General features: G+C 42.7%; 1 protein-coding gene across 1 annotated transcript in view; it reads left to right on the top strand.

The window, feature by feature from the left end:
• LARGE1 (LARGE xylosyl- and glucuronyltransferase 1) overlaps nucleotides 1-13,587 on the top strand; it is a 215,037-nt gene extending 201,450 nt beyond the window's left edge. Inside the window, 1 exon segment of the mRNA XM_040559576.1 lies at nucleotides 3,575-13,587. Within this exon segment, the coding sequence (XP_040415510.1) occupies nucleotides 3,575-3,772 (198 nt within the window). The 3' untranslated portion in view covers nucleotides 3,773-13,587.
• Nucleotides 13,588-24,810: the final 11,223 nt, after the last annotated feature.

Consider the following 24,810-nt stretch of genomic DNA (forward strand, 5'->3'; position numbering starts at 1 on the left):
TTGCTTTTTAGCCAGCTGTATCCCGCTATGCTAAGCTTCTGCTATGAGGACTTGGATCTGGGATACAGCTGATGCCTCTCTGCCCAACTCTTACCAGCTTGCAGGAAGCAGAGCAGCACAAGACATACAGCAAGTTACTGGGTGACTGTATCTTTGGGGTGCAGGATACAGTGCTTTTGATGCAGGCAGGCATATGGGAGGGGTATTTTCTACTGCTTACAAAGCCACATGGCCACCCTGGGCTACCTGCCACTTGCCCTCTGTTTGAAAAAGGGCATTGCAAACTAATTTGTGCCTACTTATGTTGAGGAAAAAAAAATGATTACAGACCAAAAAAAAATATTGCCCATTATGTTATTATTAATAATAATACTTTGCTATAGCACTTTAATTTTCCAGTGCACTATCCAAACACTAATCAATTAACTATCATTTGTGGAGAGTGCCAATGCAATGATTTATTTGTTAATCTGGGTATCAGGGCTTACATTCCCAATTCTCATCTAGCACTCGTGATTTAACTCTTCTGTTCAGAGACATTTGCTCAGCATACAGACTCACACATAGGAAATCGGAACATTTTTCAAAGTTGATCATAGCACAGGTATTTAAAAAGGCCATTGGGATGGAACTAACTCAGTTGGGGAATTGTTTTTCTCACTCTTCCAGCCTTAAAAACATTCTCACTTTGAAAAGAAGTTTCATTTTTATCTGTAGCGACTTGGGTATTGGCCTGTTTTCCCACAAAATCAGGCTGGAGGGGACATGCTACTTTCCCCTATGTCAGCTAGAATTATCAAATTCGCTGTGCCAGACCAAAATATGCTGGACTACCTTGTTCTGTTTTCCTCACAGTAAATTCAGATGTGCTCCTAGTTGGAGTTTATTTCGGCTTTTTCCTCAGGGAGCTTTGATCTCCCAACCACTCATTCTGTTGCAAATTTTGATCCATCTCCTGAGTTCTGTCTCCTTTGCCTGGCTGCTCCTTAGGTTAGAAGGAAGGAATTGTGATGAATGGGGCAATATCCCCTCCATAAAAAGGAGGAAACGCTGCACAGAGCACCCATAAGGCATTCCTTTGGCTTCAGGGCGTTCATGGATCATGTTGCTGCAAGCTGTTTGGCTGGCTCCATTATCAGCAGACAAAACAGCCGCTCAGCTGAATTATTTCCCTGCTCCTCACAACTGCAGCGTGTGTCAAAAGGACTGTGGGAGACACCTCACCAAGGACCGGTGCCACTACCATCCTTCAGAGCGTCACACAGCGTGGAGATAATCGTCATTATTATTCTGGGGGCATGCAGATGTCCACTGAGCTGGATGCTGTACAAATATATGGATAATGACAGTCTCTGTCTAAAGCATTTATAACCTGTGAGATAGGGACAGAGGTTCCTGCGAGTGCTTTGCTTTCTCAATGGATGTTTTATTATAGTAAAGATGGGCCATTAGGAAACCTTTCCCCACTCTTCCAGTGATTTTGGAACTAGACAGTGAGCATCTCTTTTTCCAGGACCCCAGCCCAGCGTCTTTCAAAGGGGCTTATGTTTTTGGAACACTTCTATGTGGCTGAAGGCCTTTCAGGGATGGGAGCACTGCTCTGCGGACCATTTACACTGCAGAGCATAAAAAGTCTTTGACCTGCAGGATGGCAGACTTGAGATGCAAACAGAGGAAGAAATGCAAAAGAGAAAAGATTGTATGAGGGGGATTTTTCTTCCTCTGCGGATTCAGCCCTTAATGTTAAGGTCCTGCAGAGAAGTTATGTAGTTTGTTGTTCATCAGCTATCCTCATTCTATCATGGCAGCCTTTGTTTTTGTGTTTGATTCCCCATTAGTTCCAAGTCTCTTCCAGCTAAATGAGTTCTGCCTGGGAGCATCAGAATATTTTGCTCTTCCTGTACACTTGCCATCCCAAACAGAAGCTCACAGGGGCCAATTCCCATGTATGACAGCATTGTCATTTGGCACAAAGATTTACCTCTGTAGCACTGTTTGTCAGGGAACAGGCACTCCCATAATGAGAAAGGAGCAGCCACACAGCTGCATCTGCACCTAGCTGTCCAACAGATGCTACTTGTTCCCTAAGTGTTTCTGGGACAGCACTGCAGCTTTGTACCTTTATCTGGGGATGTGTTGCTCAAACACTTGGTTTCTGCTAGCATCATAATCCAGCAGTTTTCAGTCTCTTCTCATTGACTGTAGTTTGTTAGGTGAAGAACTATCTGTAGGTGAAAACCCTGGTGTTTATTAGCTCAAGCGTGTTGTCTCCCATAAATTTCTTTCCCTAACAAAATATTTTGGAATACTCTGCCTCTGAGCTGCAGGTATTCCATGTCCCAGCACAGACTCCTAAATGTATGCAGACTGGAGTCTGCAAACCAGAAGAAGTTCAACACCACTTCTTTTAACGTCAGCATGCTCTGGAGAAGTTCTGTGGCTGTTCACTGTCTTGCCCAGAGATGGTTAATAAGGCAGTGCAAAAACAGTTGTAAATAGAAACCGGGTATGAACAGTAGCCAGTGTGCTTGTGGAGGCTTTGAAGTGGCTCGTCATTTGCATCCCATACAAACTCAGACTTTTTGAAATCTAACAAGAAAAAAATAGCTAGCATAGCCCTAGCAGTTAGGGTACTTCACTTGGCTACAGAATACTGAGGTTCACATCCCTTTCCTGTCCAGATTTTTGTGGGACCACATACCTGGTTCTTGCACATCCTACACTAGTGACTTCCCAACTTTTCTAAGAAGCACTCTTTATCTAGCTTTGCCCCAAATGATCTATCATATATTTAATTACAAAAATGGAACAAATCTAATAAGAGTAATTGAAACATGGATGAACCATAGTTTTTAGCAACAAAAAACGTCAAAAACCTTCTTCAGAATTAGTGAAGCAGTTACAGAGGAGCAGAGGAATTAGCACAATATCTCATACTTTGTGAAGAAATTAATTTGTTTAAAACCTTTTTAAGATTTATACGATCTGAAGAGAAACCTTCTCAAAGCATATGAAATTACCAGGTCCATTTTCACACTCAGCCTCTAAAAGGCACCATATTCTCCCACTACTTCAAGTTTATAAATAGTCTGGGACAGTTTTGTTGCTGTAGGTATCTTAATACACAGGCAAAGCAACATAGGTAGTGCAAGGTGTCCCTTTTAAAATATTGCTTATTCCAGCATCCCAAGAAAGATAAATTGCAGGGGGAAAAGCATGCTTTTGCGAGCACAATTGAAACTCATGCTGTGTGTATTCACAGTTGGTTGCAAGCACACTACTGCAACATCTGTGCTGCAGACATGATGTCAGGAATGTTTTTAGCACCATTTCTCTGTTATTTGGTTCATACGGAGTAAAACATTTTCAAAGACAAGGTAGGTCCTTCATAAACACAAGAAAGTGCAGCGTGAAAAAAAGAAAGTTTATTTGGCATAGTTGTATGGGTTAGTTGTTCTTGAGACCTACAGTGAACTGTTGCATGACAGAATGTGTTTGACTGTGGAGGCGTGAGAGAGGTGCATTGCAAGAGGGCTCAGGAACACCCCTCACAGCTGGTGTCTTTCTCCCCCAGGAGTACGAGTTCACGGTGCTGCCCAACGCCTACATGATCCACATGCCGCATGCCCCCAGCTTTGACATCACCAAGTTTCGCTCCAACAAGCAATACCGCATCTGTCTCAAGACCCTGAAGGAAGAGTTCCAGCAGGACATGTCACGTCACTATGGCTTTGCAGCTCTCAAATATCTCACGGCAGAGAACAACAGCTAGCACAGCGGAGCCCATTTAGAGGAAACAGAGACACTGAAGGGAGGAGCCACTCAACGTTTGAGGCCCGGTCTTCAAACTTTGAACTGAGAAATACTTTCTGTTTTTATATCATACCTGGCAGTTCTAACAGTAGAAATTTGAAGTGACATGTCTTCAGACTGTGCTCATCAGCCCCTTCCCCAGCCACCCCAGGCCTTTCAGCTTTAGCATTTGTGAGGTGTCAACAAGAGGGGCCGGCTACGCGCCCACTGTACTACAAGAGGTGGGGACTGGGCATGGGCTGGGAATGCACTCTGTTCTCTTAACTGCAGAGCAAAGACAGACCTTCAGAATATAGGATTTCATGTTGCTATTTAATAATTTGACATGCTTTTTATCTGTAAAGGAAGATCTTCGGGTCACTGTCCTGTGAATTTCAAATCTGCACTACTCTGAAAGGGAACTTTCACCTGTGAACGTTCACAGTGGCCCTCTTAACATGGATGACCTTGTAAATGCAGGATGAGCCAAAGGTCTGAATTAGCCTTGAAAATGAAGGGGACACTTGTACAATACTGCACTCGAGAAGGTGTGTTACAGGTTTAGGTGTGTACATGATATCAGTTGGTCTTTTATGCTCAAATTAGTTAAGTTTTATCAGGAAAATCCCTTATGCCCTGCCCTGCCTTTTCCTCAGTCCTAAATGCTGTTCCTTTCCTTGCCAAGGAAATGTCTCCATTGTGTTTCTTTCCCATCTTCAGTTCTGGTGGTCCAGTAAAGAAGATCAGTAGCTCTGCCCAAAAGTGAACAAAACCTGTCAGTGTAAGGTCTGTTTTCACCAGAGCAACTTGTTCATATGTGTCTCGTAAAATAAAGGGCCTGGTTGTAACTCTTTATCTTCTTTAGGCAAGAATTGGATTTTGCCTAGAAGGCATGTTGTGCAGGGGGATATTGATTCATAGACTCATTTCAGTGCATGCCTATCCATGAAGGCACTGGGCCTGGGGCTTTAAGTGAACTTCTTTGCTGAACAGGGAATATAAGCGCGACAACTCGTAGCCTGGGTGCTCTCCTGCTGCCTGCTACAAGGTCTCAGAACTACTTCGTTAAAGGAGTTTATAAATAAAAGGAGCAGAACTGTTAGGAATAAACTCCCCATTCGAGGGAGAAAAGTTTATGTTGGGAATCTGAGTGTGATTGTTTGCTTGAATGTGGGCTGGTCAAGTTCACAACTTCAATACACACAGGAATATTCTGGAGGGTGGACAGGAAACTTAAGCAAAACACAGAAAACAAGACACTGGACTTTTTAGTTTTCTTTGTCTTTCAGTATTAATGTTGTGTTTACATTGGATGAGGAGCTGAGGTTTAATGCACTACCCCTTGCAGGGCTATTTGTAATTTCTGTTGCAATGTTAATAGAGAAAGCAGAAACGATTCAGTGAGAAATGTGTCTCTCTCCTTTCCCCAGATCCCTGTACAACCACATGTACCAATACCACTGCCTGAACTGGAAAATGGGTCCACATTGTGTTCTGCTCACTTTGTTCCATTTTGTTTTTCAGCCACTGGACCTTCTACTTTCTTCCCCACCTCATCCCTCTAGAGCTTGGTTTTATTTCTAACCTGACATTTCGTGAGAGCTTTTTGTTACAGTGGAAACCACGCCGTTAAACCAGACATTTAAACTACAAATATCAGTTCATCATGCTGTGTATATATAAGAAAAGCCAAAAAAGGCAACATCTTTGAGAAGGAATAAAAAGGGGCGGGAGGCTATGTGCAATTACTGATTTTTCCCCTGGGAGTGTTGGCTGCGTAAGAATACATCAGTGCATAATTTTCCAAAGTGCTTTTCTTTGGTTCTTAATGGCTTTATGTAAAGATTTACATAAAAATCTTTGAAGAGCTGGGAAGAAGTGAAATGAGTACTCAGTCAGTCTTGGCTAAGATATATTTTAAAAAAAAAATCTTAACTCGCCAAGTCCTGTATTACTCACCATTAAGGGCCCAGGTCACCATGCATACTGAGAATGAGAACCCTGCAGCACAGAGCCATGATGATTAGCTAATGTGCAAGAAGTTATCAAAAGCTGATCGTGGGAGGGGCTGAACATTTGTTGTGCCTACATAAAATCTCCCATCAGAGTTTCAGTGTGGCCACAATTATGTTTCATATACATTGGAAACTCATTTCCAGGTGTACATTTCTTCTTGGCTTAACAATGTTGCCCAAGGATGGACTAGGTTGCCTGCAACAGCATAACCTGTAGCGTGGACTTGTACGTAGTTTGGGTGTGCCATTATCAATGTCAACATTATTTTCTCGTTTTCACCAGAGGTCCTGGGATGCAGCTGGGGGAGATGGGAGGTAATCATTTGCACCTTGCCTCTTTGTGCAGCAAGTTGTGGGAGCTCCTGGATAGGCTTAGATTTGCAGTCTGATGTAACCAGCTCAAAGATTGGTAGTAGGTTCAAAGAGCCCATTTTTTTTCCTTATGGGCATGGTGCTGACTTGTGTCTGTCACGTCATGTTTGTGTGTGCTTTCTAATTTGAGAGATGTGGAGCTTGGGTTTTTTTTAAACACATTTCAGGCAATTCACATGGTAGCAAATTAGGCTTACTTACCTGTCTTTAACTGCCAGGGCTCCTCCAACACCATGAAAAAAAAACAACAACAACAACAAAAATCCCCAACACAGTTACAACACTGTCTGCTAGTCCTCTACTGTAATAGGTATTTGCTAGGAATTTTGTTACTTAATTCTCAGATTTCTACTGAAGTCTTCAAGAAATGTCAGATAAATCTGGTGACTTAATGCCTTTGATTTATTGATTTGTTCCACCAGCTTCTCTCTCGAGTCCTCAGTCTATGACCTCTCCTTATCTTTGTTATTTGGAAAGCATGAGTGTCTCATTTAGATACCACTCAAACACCATCTCTGGTGAAGACTGATGCAAATAAATCATTTAGATTCTTGTCAATGTCCTTATTGTCTTTAATTGCTCCCTCTACTTTTTGTTTGGGGTGGCCTACTGGTTCTCTCCAGTTTTCTGCTTTTGGTGTACTGAGCAAACATGCATTTTCCGTTTTAACTTCCTACTATTTGCTCTTCAAATTCCCTCTTTGCTTGCTCAAACTCCATCTTAACTATTACATACCTTCCTTTCAGCTTTATAAAGTTTTGATTTCCATTCTCTGAAGGCTCTCTATTTGGTCTGAATAACTTCAAAAATCTCCAGTTCAGTCACACCAGCATTTCCTTGTCTTTCATTTATCTAAGGGAATGCCATATTCCATTGCTATTTTTAAGCCCTTTCCACTTTCAATCTGAGGACTTCAGAGGGGTTGGCTTTTTTTTTTTTTTTCATTTTATTTAGGACCAATGATTATTTAAAAGAAAAATGGTGTTTTTTTTGTTTTGTTTTGTTCTTAGTCTTTGTATCTAATATCAAGTATCACCCTACTAGGTTTTAGGGGGTAGTGTTTTGAAGAAGTTTCCTCCTACCTCTTCCTAAATGCTTTCTCCTAGTCAAGGGGTCAGTTTTAACATCATACAGAATACTCGTGTTCTTCTAACAGGGGATCTTATCTTGACACATTCTGTCCTGTGTCTCCCTTTTCCCCTCCACTCCAAAACTCAAGTCCCTAGAATCTTTTCAGCCCTGTAGGCCCCTTCCAGCACCAAAATCTGAACTCTGTATTTCCCAGCACCTTCTGACATCCCGCTGTGTTTCAGACATAATTACTGTTTCAAATAATTGCTGCCTGGCTGGCACCCAATCCTCCTATTTCTGTTTTCATGCTTCTCCCTTTGATGTAACAGGCTCTGCAGTTAAAGTTTTGGCCATAACTCTTACCTTTTTCAATGCCTTATTATAACTCCCTGATATGTTTCCATGATTTCTCTCTGTTGTCACAGCACATATCTTCAAATGTTTGGCTGTAATTTCCATCCTAGCATTTTCTGGCTGAGGGTCATCTGCCATTTGCCATCTACCATTTTAAAATGTCTTTGTGTATTCTGAATAGTCCTTAGTATCAATCAGATTTTTTTTCCAAGTCCTACTTTCAGTAATTCCTTCCAGCCTTGCTAGTTTCCTGTGTGAGCAATCTGGTTCCATATCGTTTTTGTGAATTTTATTCTATTTGTAATCATCATCTTGGATTCAGTAACATAAAGGAATTAACAATGTGCCTGTGGTTCCACCGCTTTTGTTAGACTGAAAATCAGATGTGATCACATTATTTCTAAAGTGCTGAATTTTTACCTGGTAGGCTTCATGTGGTTTGTATGCAAATCATAAACTGCGTTTTCCGTATACTGCGACAAGTGGAGGCACTTTGTAGGGTTATTTGCAGTAGCTATTGCAGCAGAGTAAGACCTGCATTAGAAGAAAAAACTTTCTTAAAAAAAAACTTAAAAGAAAAACTTTGTCAGGACTTTAGTTACTATTTCTGTCCGCAGGGGAAAATAAGGCCCTAGCACAGCTGAACAGTTTTATAAATGCCCTGCACAAAACACATTGCACAGTATTTTCTGGTAGGTATAATCATACATCGCCCAATTAAATATGAAAAATACATTTTTAATGTTCTTATTTTTACATGCAATTCTATCTGGAAGATAATGCATTTTCTTCTGTGTCTTGCCAGTTTCCCCCATTACTCCAGCTTGCCTAATAGCCCCATCCATTTTTGGCTGAGAAAGATTAATGACCACCAGCACAGGGAGCCCTGGCGAATCAGCAGAGATATTACTCTTAGGCACTGCACAAGAGGTTCCTTGCTGCGCTGCCAGATATTGTATGGGTGTTCCTCAGGTTTCAGTGCAGCAACAGAACACAGCAAGCTCAGCAAGAGGGGTGAGTGTCATTATTTATGAACTTCAACAAGGTCTAAACTATTAGATGGTAGGAGTGCAAAAAAAAGAATGCATCTTTGTTAGCTCCAAAACTAATTCAATTCTAGGAAAAGAAAGCAGCCAAGTTTCTGCAACTCCAGTGAGTACGACTGGAACAAAGTCACTCTTCGACAGTGACAGCCGATCACCTAGTATTTCCACTTCAGTGTTGAAAATGCAGAAACATCAATAGGTAAATGAAGTAACCTTTACAGTAATAATTCAGAATGTATATTTAGAATGTATGCTTACATCCAAACACTTTGGTGAATTGGGGATTATTTGAAGACTGTTATTTTGTTTATAATATAAATTTTAAGTTTGGAAAAGCTGCTGGCTGTGCACAGCTAGTTAGGGATCAGGAAACATAAAAATCTGGATTGAGAAATACCTTGCTTTTATAGGAATGTGCTTTCATCAGTAGTTAGACATTCCCAAAAGAAGACACGAAGTCCTCAAGAATTTCCAAAGAAGCTAGCCTACATTTCAGTTGGCTGGAATGTATTCCTCTTATGAATACTAGGGATTTGGGGGTTGCTTGCACTGCAATGATCAGTTGAAAAAAGAATCTGGGAATTAGAAAGACAGCCAAATATTTGTTTGTGTGATGGATCGTATGGATTTATTTGTCCAGACGTGTTAATAGTTACCGTAATGGAAATGTTAGCTCATTGATGGTGTCAGGATGCAAAAGGTCTGAAACCCAAGCTAAGAGCTTAGTATCTTTTCTGTCATTCTGTGCTATAGTTTCCCCTCTGAGGATGAGAACTGCTCCTGTCTCCCAGCTACTTACTGTTTCAGTAGCATTAAAATGTCCTAAACCTCTGCAACATCTGTTCATGGGAAGTCACTGTGCAGGTGACAAAGGCTTCATTTGAGCTCCATGCTCTGTTGCCATGAGACACAAGATTTCAATCCAAAAGAAGTAGTTCTGACTTGGGGCTAATTCTCTGATCAGATACGTAGACACCATCCTCTCAGAATATATTCAAGAAGAGGTCTCAAAACACAAGGCCAAGTAATTCAAGCCAAGCAAAGTCTGTTCTTCAGTATTATGGCAATATAATTCTCAAACAGTGGATGCATGCATTGTCCAAATTAACCACTATATCTCAAGACTCCTGCTAAGGCTGCAAAATCAGTCAAGTGAGAGGTACTGTATCTGAAAATTCAAGTTGCTGGTGGAACTGGTGCTTGGCTCATACAACTTCATTCTCTCCCCTGATACATACAGATTAGGACATAGTCCCTACAGGATCATTTGCTGGTGTTTTAGAGGACTTCTCTTTCATGCTATACACAGAGTGGGTGGTACTCAGGGAATTAGACAGCTGGGTGATATTTCTTTTTACTTTTGCTTTCATTGAGCTTCTCATAGTATGATAGCTGCCTTGATTTTGAGCAAAGCCAGACTTTTTTTTATTCTTTTTTTTTTTTTTTTCCAAATGATAGGTTTAAACTATGATTTAGGAAAATCAGTTATCCCCCATGGCCTCAGGCTTTCTGAGCATAATGCCTGCAGTTCTGTTCTATGGGCTTTTCTAGTGTGGAGGGATCCTGCAGAGCTGATGGAAATTACACACTCCAAGGCCGTGTAGCACTCAGCCCTAAGCCTATGAATGCTAACTGCTGAACATATCAGAGTGATGAATCCCAGCTCTGCCCAAGCCCCCAGCATGTCTGCCCCCACTTTGAGAGCACTCTGAAAGCACAGTTTGTCAGGAAAGAGATGGAGTAAATAATTCAGGAAGGTTGAGAGGGGGGTGTTAAATTTTATGTAGCCAAATTTCCAGAGGAATAAAGAAGGCAAAAGCATTCTGGGGTCCCTAAGAAAGGTTGTTTGTAGGATCCGTGGTTTGGACTAAGGTCATTTGTGGCATTTCTTACCAAATGCTGTCCACTGTGGCCCAGATGTAGTAAATTATATGGATTGTAAAATTCATGGAAATCTGCACTTAAATTAAACCACTCTCAACTCAAAGACTTTTAATTTGATTGAATTCCTTGGATTCCCACATTGCTCCTAGTGAAAAAAATAATAATAATAAAATTAAAGGATAATGGCAGCTTGGTAACAGTAGGAGTCTGATTATCCACCCTTTGTAAAATTGTCTGCACCTTAAGTCAGCACTAGGGTCAATGGCTGGGGCAAAGCTGGCATTAGCAAGATTTGTAGAATTTCTTCTTTTGATCCACCTGTGGATCTGTTGTTCCAGCAGTGCTCTCCAGCAATGCTATAAGGAAAGGAAAAAGGATCCAGTGATGTCTGATCTCTGAACTGTTCATCCAGTCAGAACTAACCACCAGCAGCAGGGAGTACAACACTTCGATCTGCTTTTTGAGAGGGCAGTAGTGAGTTCAGTATTAAATCTATTATTCCAATAGACTTTGCAGAGCTTTTCTGGATTTTAGATATGTGCTCACAGGGAATGACAGAGGCCCCTTGGGCTTAGGTAGAGATGGGGCTCGTTGGTTTGCTAGTCCAGAATGATAACAAGAGATGCGTGCATTTTCCCTCAATACCTTGCCCAGTGTTTACTAATTATATTAGCGGCAATTAATCCAGCTGGCTTGAGACACAGCATTCAGGCTGGGCAGAAAGCTTCTGCTGTGCTGATAAGAGAATAGACAGATGAATGAAATGATACTTTCTGTCCATAACACCAGTGAGTATTGTCATAATTATTCACATGACCAAATCAGCCATGGATAATTATTACATTATCCATGGCTCATGGAGAGTTTACATCTTTCACTTTTCACTATTAGGGTTTATTCAAAGTACAGCAAAAGCAATCCAAAAGCAATGATTTCTGTAAGACCCAAAGGATTAACATTTGTGGAGACTCAGTGCAAAAATATCCAACAGGTTAAGCTGCCGTATTCTGTAATCAAAGCAGAAAATACAGTCACTGTCTTCTTTCTGTTTGCACTTATTAGAGCAAAACAAGTGCATGTGATAAAAACAAATCCCTCAGTAGGACTGCCCAGGACCTGAATATTTTATTATAATTTTTGTTGGTTTCATTTCCATTCCTATACGTGAAACAAACAGTTTGAAAAAGGTGTTGGTTTTTTGGTTTTTTTTTTTGTTTGTTTGTTTTTAATGTTCTCAGGTTGATAGACCTTTCTTCTGCATCACTCAGATTAGCAACAGTTTGTTCTGGGTCAAAGAAGAGTAGTTGTTGGGACATACTAATCACTAGGCCTTTCCTGTAGCCAAGGAGAATCGCTCTTTGCTTTGTGCTATCACAGGTTTTATTTCTATCTTAACAGAGCCTGTTCTTTTAAGTATGAAAGACCACTGGCTTGTGCTGTCCCACTGGGTGAGTTAATTACTAAAGCAATATCAATACACCATGGCATGGCACCTGGGCCTCCACACAAATTTATTCTTCTAATAATTTTTTTCCAATTTTAATCGTAAAGTCTCAGCCTAAGAGGAACTTCAGCAATCTGAAGCTGTAGGAATGGGATCACTGTGTTTTGTTTAATTTCTAACATATTGTTATTGTTGAACTTTTCTGTACCCTAAACCTGTGTATCTTCCAGAAAAAAATGCTTTTTTTGAGAATGTCACTGTGAGTTATCCAATGGGGTTGAAACCAGCAGCATGTACAAAAAATTTGCACAAGTTTCTACAATTTACAAATTTGCTACAATTTCTTTAGAACTCAATTTCAGGAGCCTTCTTCAATGAGGCCATTACAGGGTTTTCTACTCTTTGCCTGCATTCTCAGTATCCTGGACCCCCAAATTCACATTTACCTCAGCCTTTGGTAGGTGTTGGCAGGTATTTTAAAGACAGTATGGACACTTTCCTTGATGTTGAAGTCCGTCTGTGACTATTACATAGAGAAAAGCATTTCTCCATTGTGGGTAGGATGGTGAAGGTGACCATTTGTGGCTCTGGAAGATGCGAAGACTTTAGAAGAGTTGACATAGGGCATTTGTTCTCAGGTCATAGGTTTTGCTTTTCCTATACAGTTGAATTGACTTCCACAAAGCCACCTCCCAGTAGCATACCTGGCAATAGACAAGCACCAACTCACAGAACAAGTCCATAAGCACTCCTTTTCACACCAAATCCACTACAGATCGTGTTGGCATCATTTGTTCTGCTTCTCCACTCTGCAGCAGAAAAAGGCCCAACACCTGAAGAACAGTAGCACTAGAGTGATCTAAATACCAAATGTTCTTTGTAATACCAGAAACCCTATGTTTTTAGGTGCCCAGCTTGAAGAATTCAGGCCCAGATTCATCCTATGCAACTTGGCAGCTGTCAGAGACGCAGGGTGTTGGAGCTGGTCCTCTTAGCTTCCTTTGGTAGGCAATGGAGTGAGCAGGACATCTGCAGACAGCTTTTGTTATCTCCTAAGCCCTAAATCACCCCTCTGCTCTCTGACTAGTAGAAAAGGTTGCAGCGCTGACGGTTTCCTGTGCAGGTCCCTCTGGAGTGCACCTGCCTGAAGTAACATGGGACAAATCTGGGCCAGTAAGCATCAGTTTTAGAGCTGCCACCTCCTCCTTTTATGATTGCAGGTGTCAAAATCCCCTGGAAACTGAGCAGTAAGTGCTACAAGGCTGCAAACTCAATATTAGCTGACAAACTTGAAAACAACAATCTGTGATGGAAAATGTGTGGGTGGATCAGCCTTGGGAGGGGAGCGATTCGCGGACTCCAGGAGCTGTGATACGCATTGTGACAGGCACCTCGCGCTGACAGCCAAGAAAACACTCATTTTCAGCACAAAGCTGTGAGCTTCATAACGATGGTTAAAGTATTACCCATAGCATTGCTGGGCTGGTTGTGCAATGTTTGTTGCACTGTATTACTGCTGTGTAAGTGCTGGAAGAAGCAGCAGCTTCTGCAGTGTGTCAGCCAGCACTTTTCCAAAGGTGCAGGTAGGGAATATATGAGAAAGAAGATTTAAAAAAAAAAAAAAAAATCCACTCTCCCAAGTGTGTTTCTTCTCAAGACTCAAACCTCACTCCTTGTCTGTCGTGGCCAAGGTGATTTTACATTCTCCAGGGGAAAACTGGGCTGTTGTGACCTTTAAGGTGAACCATGCATGAAACAAGGCTTGTCACTTCTTTGCGAGGCTTGTAGCGCTGAAGGGTTTGAATCTTCACATCACCACCCTGTCAGTACATTACCTGACTGGCTGGCATTCTTCTTGAACGAATACCGAAACCTTTTGTTCTTTCCCCAAGTCAGGGAAAGATCCTTAAGTAACATTTCACGAAAGAAAAAAGAAAACTGTGTCTTCTTTCCTTCTGCTGCCCCATCTCCCAAGCGCCTCTCCCCCTCCAGGGTTAGACTGAGGCAATTCGCGTTTAACACAAACCACTTAGTTTACATGTATGCTTCAGTCTGTGTGTAAGTTTTCTAGGTGACAGTTTTATCGGGGGAAATGCTGTTTAGATTACATGTGCAAAATAAATGGCTTGTAAATATTGAAGAAAAAAAAAAAAGAGAAAAAGAAAAAGGTTAATTTTCAGTTGTGCAATAAAATTGTGAAATAATCCTCTCAATTCATTTCCAGTGTCTGACTTGACATGTGCTGGTTTCAGGAGCATACCAGCTGTTGTTTCTTTGGATGGAAACAAACAAAACAAAAAAAAAAGGGGGGGGGGTGTATTGTTTAGCTTTCATCTTTAAGCCTGTTATTATATTTTAATGAACACTGTCACTGCCTTTAATCTGGTTTATTCCTCCAACTTTGGTTCAGTCAGACACATCAGTACAAGGCTGTTCCTCCTAAGGACAGGTGAGTCCTTATCTGCTTAGAGGTGATCCTGTGGTTAGTTATCTGCTTTACTTGACCTTGACCTTCTTCATCTGTTGGCTTTCTGTAATCAAAGACAAGACTTTGGTATGTGGGGGAGGTTTGTTCAGTTTATATTCAAGTATGACAACAAGCAGGTGGAGACCCTACAATGAACGACACCTCACCAACACCTTGGAAGCAAACCTGGACTACAGGTTAGTATTGCAAATGCTTTATCTGCGAGGAGAAAGCATGGATTTTCCATTATATTCAGGTCCTTCTCTTGAAAATAGGAAACAAAAAATATGCAAAACCAAAAAGCCTTCACGTTACTGTTAATTAACCCTTGCTGATAGATAGCTGATAAGTTTTTCAGGTGCTCAGAGCTGCAATTGCTCTTCCCATAATTTCACTTACAGTGCTACATCTTTTAGCACTAAGTGGAACCAAAGGAAAACAGTTTCCTCCTTCCCTCCCCACCACTCAATGGCCTAAGGCTTCTCTGTGGAAGAATTTCATTATCAAGAAAGGAGGTGGGAGCAAGAGTGGGAAGACAGGTCAATTGTACAATCCTTTGTGTGTGTTTGTTTGTTTTAAAACTGAGCTTTTAAAGTACTGTCTTCTAAAGAGTGTGCTTGTCAAGGATGTCAGCACAGAATTTGCATTTGGAGGGACATCATAAAGAATATGCTGTCCCTAGATGTAGCGCACAGAGCCTCTCTGAATGATTCAATGGAATATGAGCAAAGACTAGCGTAAGTTGAAAAGCTAGCTGAATTGCTCTTTCTTCAGATGATTACAGACTCAAATGAGTTTTGTGTCGCACAGGAACAGACTGGGAGACCAGGAAGAATTAGAGAGCCCCGGATTCATTACCAGAAGCATTAATACTGGAAGAAGTATATATACATATAAATAGGTAGAAAAAGAATTCAAAGAAAGGAAGATGAAAGGCTGGTAATATACAAGTGGGGGTTTTATAAGCTGAACTCTGCAGTCATCAGAGAGAAAGAGAAAACCTGCAGGAGTAACTCCCTTAAATTCCCTGACTTTGCAGCAGGGCAAAGCTGGCTTGCATTGGGAAATGAATGATTGAGCAGGTGCAAGAAGTGAATGGCATTAACTGTGTAAATAGCAGCTGATTTTCAATAATCAGGCTCCCAGAAGGGATCCTCTGCCTATGCCATTTCCATATTACCCACAACCTTTCTTACCCATCCACCTCTGACAAATCAGTAATAAAGAAGAGAGCTTCCTTTAGGATTTATGTCAAATATTAATGCTCCAGGACAGATGCAGTAGTGCAAATTACAATATGCTTACCTTGGGGTCAGAAGCTAGGTTTCATCTAAAGGAGGCAAGTTGAGTTCCCAGGACTGAAGTACTGATGAGGCTCTGCACCATCATTCCTGCAGGCTCTTTGAGTGATTCCCAGTGACCATCCTATAACCACATTTACCTTTGAGGTGCTTTAAAAGAGTTAGACAGCGACCAGATGGTATGGACAGACATGGGATGTAGGTGTGTTTGCTGCCTTGGGGTGTGTTATCCAGCTCTAGAGACAGATGTTACTGGGATGCCAGCAGAAGTTCTGCCATAGATTTAGCCATGGAAATGGCATAGAGGAAGATTGTCTCTCTCCCTAGTGTCTGGGGTGGGGGGAAGAAAAATCAAAATTGAATTTACAATGCTAAAATTTTAATTCCATAGCCCAGGTCCTGGAATATTCTGAAACCTTTAGTTTTGTTAATTTTGTATTTGAACATAAACAAAAGGGCAACACACATCTCTTCAGAGCAAAACCAAAGTGAGGTGGCAGTTATTCTAACCCCGGTACTGACTGGATAAACCCACAGCATCAGCTGGTCACTGAATACTCTCTGTATACCACAAGAGAAACATTTTTATGCTGATAATGAACCCCAGTTTGGCTCCAGACCTAGCAACTTCAGGTGGTGAATGGCAACAACCTCTCTGAGCTCCTGTTCCAGGCTCTTTGCTGATACAGCTTCTTCATTTATGCTGGGTTTTGATTTTGAAGGTTAATTTTGCAATTATAAGTACTGTACACATTTTTTAAACAAAAGCCAATATTTTGAAGTGGCCACCAGGGAAAAGGATGAACAAGGATAACGGGTTCAATTCATCCTCTGCTTCAGGGCATAACAACACTCTTTAGAAGCTATTTTTCCTCCTTCCTGAACTGCACAGAAAGTGTGAGGTGTTCATATGCAGTTACCTTTCCTTTATCATGCCCTTGGATACTTCTTTCACTTGAGCACACCTGGGTATTTCTTGCTGAAAAAAGCCCTTTCCTATTGTTTTCTGTGAGCAACCCCCTCATTACCTCCCTGTTAGTCTCACTGCTGCTCCCAAAGAAGCCGAAGTCCTCGTTCCTTCCCCAGCTCATTAAACCCTTTCGCAGTGCTGGAGGAGCACATGTGCACACCCGTGTGCCTGTTTGGTATCTGCTCAGCTTGAGTAACATTTGCAGCAAATGGGAAACCTTTACTTCGGTTGGTTGTAAAGAACTCAGGACTCTTGTACTACTCTTATATCTTACTGGTATGTTATTGGACTCCATGATCCTTGGGGGTCCCTTCCATCCAACGCAGGATATTCTATGATTCTATTTGTGATAATCCAGGCTTGTCCATTGTGATTACCTGGGCAAGCCATTAGGAAGCTTTAATGAACAAAGCAACATATGGGGACTCACAGGTAAGCCTCTCCTCATACACATCTGTCAAGTACCCAGAATGTTGTTTGCCTCGTGCACTTGGTAACTGCATCTCAGTGAGTTTAATATACTGTAACTAATTCTTCGATTTATGCCCTGTTTCCCTAAACTAGGCACTTACCTTCTGGCATGCATTAGCTGCAAGGGGTTTAGGAGTTGTCTGTGTGAAGTTAGGTGTTTTAACAGCGCTTGGCTGGTCGCTCAGTGAAGCTGTGTCTTGGGGCAGGGATGGGGATGTGTGGTCATCTCCTGTAGACTCCAGCCATAACATGTTGTATGTCAGCTGGATCACAAGGCTTGTTAGCCTTTAGCCCAAGGCTGGAGATGTCCTATATGCTCCAGTCTTGCCAGCAATTTCTTGCTGAGAAATCCTATGCAGCTCAAGAAGTTTTGTTCTTCTGTTTCTGTGGGCATCACCCAGCTGGGCCCACACGGATGACTTCAGAGGCTTCCACAAGAAAGCTCAGTCCACAGAGGTTCAGCTAAAGGAAAGCAAACATGAGATTCCCCACTAACATTCATCACCCAGCTTGCTTCCAAAATGACTTGAGCATGGGAAAAACTATCTCAGTTCAGAAGGCTGCTGCACTGCTCTATCAAACAGCTTTCAAGGATCAGAAATGCCACTTCGTACTGATAGCATTTCTTTAATTATATATTAAATATATAAATATATATATATATATATACCCTGCTCATTCTCAAGCCTTAAGTAACATTCCCCCTTGGAGCTCAGTTCTTGTTCTGGTTTGAGTCTTCAGTCTGACTCTTCACTTCTTCTGACTCAGACTCTTCTTGAGTCTGGTTTGAGTCTTCAGCTTTTCTTCACTTTTTCTTCACTTCTCTGTATTTTTCCCTTATGCAGTGACTCTTCATGTGCTTTCATATGGGTAGGTTGGAATCCTGCAAACCACAGGACACTTCTAGCACGGGGAGAAGAATTGCTGTGTCAAATTCCTCCTTGTTCTGGCTGAGCTACTGCCCTCACAGAGATTATTTTTGCACGCTGTTGCTCTTGGGTGCTGCAGGCCTGCAAAGACTATGGAAAATCTCCATTTATTTCAGTGAGGCTCATCTGTTTCCTGGGGGTTACTTAAGGAGCAGAGGCACAAATGTCTGCACCTATATGCCCACCCAGTAAACACCAAGGGTTTACTAGCCAGCATTCATTAACACAATGTCATCAGGCTTTTGCTTTCTAACATAGCGGGGGTGTTTGGTACTATACGTCAAAGCCATTTTTGGATGAGAGCTTTCCTCTCCAAAGGGAATTGCCTTGCTATGGGGTTGTCTGCCTACGCGTGGTCAGGCTTAATTTTGTTGTGTTCCCTCTGCAGAAAGGATAGATTTATTCCGAGCAATGGAAACAATCTGCCAGTTCTGCTCATTCCAGTTAAGCGTGAGGCACAGGATCTTAACTTTAAATGCCCCTTAAAATAACAACAGGATGTTTAATTTTCATCTGGAGCCTGTAAAAGTCCTTCTGCCGCACTGCTACACGTACTCCTGAGAGCTACAGCAAAACATGGTAGAAGCAAGGCAGATTGTCTGCCCTCACTCACAGCAAGTTGCAGCCCTAGCCCTAAGCTAGGTGATGGCTCAGTCACCTCTCTGGCTATCAGGAGAGGCAGGAGCTGTGAGCCAGGGGCTGCTTTAAGCTCAGTGTCTCAAGTTTGGTGGTTATTTACTGCACCTGAATCTTTGTGAAATGTTTGTTGCATGAGAAACAGATTTAAATTGGATGGTTCATTGATTTGATTAAGAAAAGTGATTAGTATGGCAGTGAAAACTTGTTAGTCAAAGATTTTTAACCCAGCTGTTCGGGGGGGGAGGGGGAATGATCAGATGGGATTTTACTGCTGATTCCAGCACTGAATGCACTTTGCTTTACAAGCTGTTGCAAAGCTAAAAGCACAGGGACTGGAACATTTGGTTATTGAAAAGGAAAATATTTCAGTCTGTGTCACATCTCTGCTCGATTTTGACTAGAAGACAAAGTGTAGGGCTATATGTGTGCATGTAGTGACACCATGTGAGAAAATGTGTGAGTGGATCCCTTCTTTTGGGCCATAGCTGCCCTGCAAAGTTTTCTGGTTCCCTTTGAGGGCAAGTTAAGGAGCAGCAGCCTGCTGGTTGCAGGGATGGCAGTACTGTGTGGCTGGTTTCCACAGATGAAAGAGAGGCGTTTGTAGGTTCCTTCGCTCCTATCCCAGCTGTGGAGTTCAGGATCAAGATGAGAAGGTTGTGGCTTTATGCCCTGCATTAAAGGCTGTAATACTTGTTGTCCCACAAATGTCCGGCCTCCATGTATTGTAGTTGCATGTTGCAGGAAAGAGGACTTGCACCATTTTATAACAGTTATATGAAGTAGAGTGAAGTTAACCAGCTTGTCAATGTGTCAGTATCTCCTAAAAAAATCAGCTGAAGTGCCTCAGTTATATTAAAATCCATATCTGACATGGATGAAGGGACCCTAATAAAAATAAATAAATAAAATAAATTAAAAAAAAAAAAAAAGAAGGAGAAGAAGGAGGAGGAGGAGAAGAAGAAGAAACAGGCTTTACCAATGAATTATTACATTCCTTCAGCCTGGTTACTTTTGCTTTATTGTACAGATGAGACTGGGGGAAAAGGGAAGACAGAAACGGACTGGAGACTTCTCCCGCACCCTTGCCATGCTCCTGGGGGTAGAAAGTCCCTGTTCCTTTGTACCAGCCTCTACTGACAGGCTGGTGCAATGAAATGGTAAATGGGTCATGTTTCCCTGGAGGCCAGGAACAAATGAATATTGCAGGCATTGTTCCTGACACCCCACTGTTTAACACCTTTATTAGTGACTTGGAAGGAGGTGACAAGGTCAACATGTCTATAGGTGACACGAAGCTGGTGATGGCGACTGGGCAGGTCAGCACACTGCAGGGCAGTACAGCCGTCCAGCAGGACTGGGAGAGGCTGAGGGCATGGGTTAGCAGAAACCTTATGAAATTCAACAAGAACAGAACGAAGTGCTGTAGCTGGGAAGGAAGAGCCCATTGCAACAGCACAGGCTGGGACCACCTGCCTGGAAAGGCCATGAGGGCCTTGGTGAGCCGTGAGCTGAGCACAAGCCAGAAGTGGGCCTGGCAGCAGGGATGGCCCAAAGGCCTCCTGGGCTGTGTCAACAGGAGCAGAGCCAACAAGGTCAAGGGAAGGGATTATCCCCTTCCTACTTGGTTCCCATGAAGACACGTCTGTAATAATGCATCCAGTTTGGGGCCCTCAGTGAAGGAAAGGCATCAATAAACTGGGGCAAGTTCAGAGGAGGGCCCTGACGCTGCATGGGGCTGGAGCCTTTGCTCTGTCTGGAGCAGCTATGGGAACAGGGCTTGGTCAGCGTGGCGAAGGGAAGGCTCTTCACACCCGGGCATGGTGGGAAGACAAGAGGTAATGGACATAAATTAAAGCAAGAGATGTTCAGATTGGATATAAGGAGCAGCTCTTCCACCTGAGTACAGTCAAGCTGTGGCACAGATGGCTCAGGGAGGCCATGTAGCCTCCATCCTTGGATATTTTGAATACTTGACTGAGTTCAGTCAGCCCTGAACAACCCAGTCTGACCTGAGATGTGACCCTACTTTGACAGAGGATTGGATCAAAGACCTCCTGAGGCTCCTCCCAGTTCAGCCGAGCCTATGAAGCAGCCCCCCATCCGGCCAGTGGCTGCAGAGGATAGCTAGGACAGATATCCTAAACAACTTCCCTTGGTTCCTGCACCTCTGCTTTGCTGCCACAGAGACCTTCACATGTCCAGCACCCTGAAGCCTCTAACGAGGAAGTGAGAAGAGACAGTAAAGCTGCAGAGAGGAGGGAAGAGGTGAGAGGAGAGAAAGCTGCTCAGAAAGGCAAGGCTGGTGTGAAAACAGTCTTAGAGAGAGAACAAGGGATTGGTGTAAGGGGAAGGGAAGAAAGCGGGCTAACAGGAGGAAGGCCAACATGAAATTATGTATCTGGGAAAGGAAAATAAGGCAGAGGGAGCAAAGGTTACAGTGAAAGCTAGAAGGAGAAGCTGCTTTGAGCCACTGGAAGCAGCTGCAAATACTGGGCAGAGGCTTCTCTGCAACCACCCACCCAGCACAGGCCTGCTCTGCCTGAGCCACCTGCCCGAATTGCCCAAATTGCTCCATGCCAGCACCTCAATTCCAGCACTTTCCAGAAGCCCAGCATGCCCAGGTGCTCTCCTGGCCCTCCACATGCTCTCCTGCACACCAGCCTTCATCTCTCCTAGCTGTTCTCTGCTCCTGTCACTACATAACCCATGTATTGCCATCAATTGAAGTTTATTGCCATAGGCAGGCAGCTTTTTAGTATCATTTAATGCATTAAATCTCTTGCAACAGTTCAAAACTCGACCGCTTTGCTTCCAGAAGCAAGTGAAGGGAGAGGAAACATCCCAACAGGATGAACCAGGACCGCAGCTAGACTGGGTAAGTTAGCACCCACCTGTGCCTTGGGCTCTGTTGCTGTAGGCTGCAATTCTGCTTGGCATCTCTGAAGGCATTAATGATGTCAAGTTGTACAGTGCCAAAGGCTCAACCAAGCATGCTCTAAAAATACAGAGAAATCATGCAGCACAAATCTGCTTATCGTTTACCTGCCTCAGAGTTCAGAGCCAGTGGATAAGAACTTGGAGTATTGTGCATAGCAATTGATTCAGGAAAGTCAGTTGCATGGGCTGCAAGACTGACCAGTAAATATTTTTTTTAAGTGCCTACACTGATGAGGTCAGGCAGGTACCTGACAGGTCCCAGTTTCCCCACACCATGGCACAGGGAGATGTTCAGGGCTATATCAGTGAAAACAAGAGTACAATTGGATCACAAGCATCACAAGGCTGCAGACAGGAAATATCGTGTTTAATTCACCATTTTCTGACACTGTGGGGATGCAGGCTGGCAACTGGGGCCACATGGATCACTTTGCAAGCGAAGGAGTGTGTACACGGGCTAGCATTGCCATCTGCTGGCTGGCACGCTGGGTGGGTGCCACTGGATGTACAGGGCGTTTCAGGGCTTTGCAGGTTTTTTTTCCCATGGTCATTAGCACCTTTCCTTCCTTCTGTATGACACTGAGCCCAGTGGTGGTCCTGCTTTCCTGGTCCTCTGGTGGCAACTGGGCAGGGTCCAACCACACTATTCTGTGTTTTACACTTCATAACGCTGATTTTTCCTCCTGTATATGTAGTTTTTGCCTTGTCTTCCTATTCTCTAGCTCAGAACAAATGTTTTTGCCTCTGTGCTAGGGATATCCTTGCCCACTGTGCTATCAGCTGTGTGGGAATGCTAGCTAGTGTGCTTCTAATGAGTTAGCTAGCAAATGTTAATTATTGCAGTGTAAAATACTGAATTAATAGTACAAGATCCTTTTGGAATGAGTCAGGAAGCTGAAACAGCTTTTTTTCTTTTTTTTTTTTCTGTTTTACTTTCTTTCAGTATGCTGGTTAGTGATCAGCGAGTTTCTTTCTGTTGTTGTCTACAGTTTCTGGTACACTAGTCCCTGCTGGGCATAGACCCATTGCTTTTAGTGGTATTGCATTTAAAAAAAAAAAAAAAAAAAAAAAGAAAAGCCCAAAGAAGAGACTTTACTGCTCTCCCAGTTTTCATTACACACCTTGTATTTGTCAGTCTTGCCCTTGGAGGACTGGTATCTTCACAGGAGAATATGGATCTCTCAAACAAGAGAGGCGTAAAGGGAAATACACACCAAGATTCAGGGGGTGCAGTGTGAAAATGAAGAGGCTTTTTTTAGAGTTTCCCCCATCTTATAGGGCAACAACAGCCAAATTAGCCCCAGGGACTGAGTTTTTCTTTTTCCCTTGCCTGGCACCATGTCTCTCCATGAAGTGGGCCCATACTGCTGCTTGATGTGTTGCACGAGAATTTTTGTTAGAGCCAATCAAGTCACGAAAGAGCACAGAGGAAAGTCTGGTTGGAAGTTATTTCCTGCTGTAACAGCAACTCACACACAGAGCTAAGCACTGCTGGTTACGGTTTTCCTTCTTTGATTTGACTTCCAAAATCTTCCCAATGATACTTTGTGGACACCTCTGACTGTCAGAGTAACCAAACATCAGAAGAATGAGAGTAGTCATGAAAATGCATTACTTTCTTATCAAATGCAAACAACAGACATGGTTGACAATTAACAGTGCTCAGCTCCCAGTGGGGCTGGTGGCAATAGGCATAGCAATCACACCAAAATATACACCTTGGTGGTTGGCAGCCTACAAAACTGGGACAAGACGCAAAAACCCAGGAGAACAGCAGGGGCTAAAGAGAAGCTGAAAAAGGTCTGAAGGCACTACTGGACAAGGGCTGATCTTAATGAGCTGGGAGAAGGTGCTTCTGGCATCTGCCAGTCATAAGGAAAATCCTACAAAAGGAGGCAGAAAGCCCTAACGTGGGCACAAAGGCATCTGTCTTCCATTCCCGGCACAGCAGTAACCTTGAATAATCTTCTATATATCCTAGTGTCTGCCCTTAGCTGTAAGCAAAATCAAGACACACTTGCAATCACTCTACAATCTGATGTCAAATTGTCTGTTACAACAATATATTCTTGCAGCGATTGATTCTGGTGCTCCAGTGGTGGAGCAAACTCCAAAACTGATGTCACAGAGTAAAGCCTACCATGATTCATGATTTAATGTAATAATATTGCTGGTTGGTGGCTTGCATCCTGCTCCTGCCAGCTGAGCAAAAATATGAAGAAGAGATAGGATCAGTTGATCTCTTTCTCTGAGTATTTGGGACAATCTCCTCCACTGGACCTAATCTGCTAGTTCTTGGAGACATAACAGCAACAAAGAACATATCCCTTAGTCTCAAATTCCCCAAATCCAGCACCTCTCTTCAATGGCTCCCTGTGTGACATGGGTACATGGAAGATCCCTGACGACTAACATCAAACAGGAATCGGTCGTTTGCTCTGTGTTATTTTGTATTCAAAACGTTCAGCTACAACAACAAAAACACAGGTTGTTAGCTGATATAGAACTGGAAAAGCTGCTGCCCAGAAACTTTACTCTGGAGGGTCAGCAGTAAAGTGATGCTAATCTAGTCTGAAAACATCTGTTCCTTGGGGAGCAGAAAAGTAATTCTGTTGAAGAAATCATGAGTATAATGATTATTTTTTTTTATGATTTTATTTTTAACCTGAAACTTTATCTGCCTGTTTCCTTCTGCATTTGAGGTTGGTTTTCATTTTTGGCTTCAGCAAAGACAACTGCTTCGAACAGAGGGCCACCCACCTATAATTTGCATTGTTGCCTGCATGCTGAGTGAGGGGGAGAAGGAGGAAAAACAAATTATGATTAATTACAGCCACTGTTCTGCCACTAGAGACTCCTGGGAAATATCAGTCACCTTCCTGAATCCCTCACAGTAGCTACAACAGGTTTAACAACCTACACAAGGTGAAAGTCTGTATCAGGTAGAGAGAAATCTCTGGGGATGCCTTGGAAACACTTGAAGGAGGCTAAGTAATATGTCACTGGCTCACTGTAGCTGGAGATAAGGTTAATCAGGAGACATTCCTAGCAAAGTACCCAAGGACTGAACATATGTGGAACAGGAATATGGGCCTGCTTTCTTTCAAGTGACCAGTAA

Source organism: Cygnus olor, chromosome 1, assembly GCF_009769625.2.
Source record: "Cygnus olor isolate bCygOlo1 chromosome 1, bCygOlo1.pri.v2, whole genome shotgun sequence".
NCBI lineage: Eukaryota > Metazoa > Chordata > Aves > Anseriformes > Anatidae > Cygnus > Cygnus olor.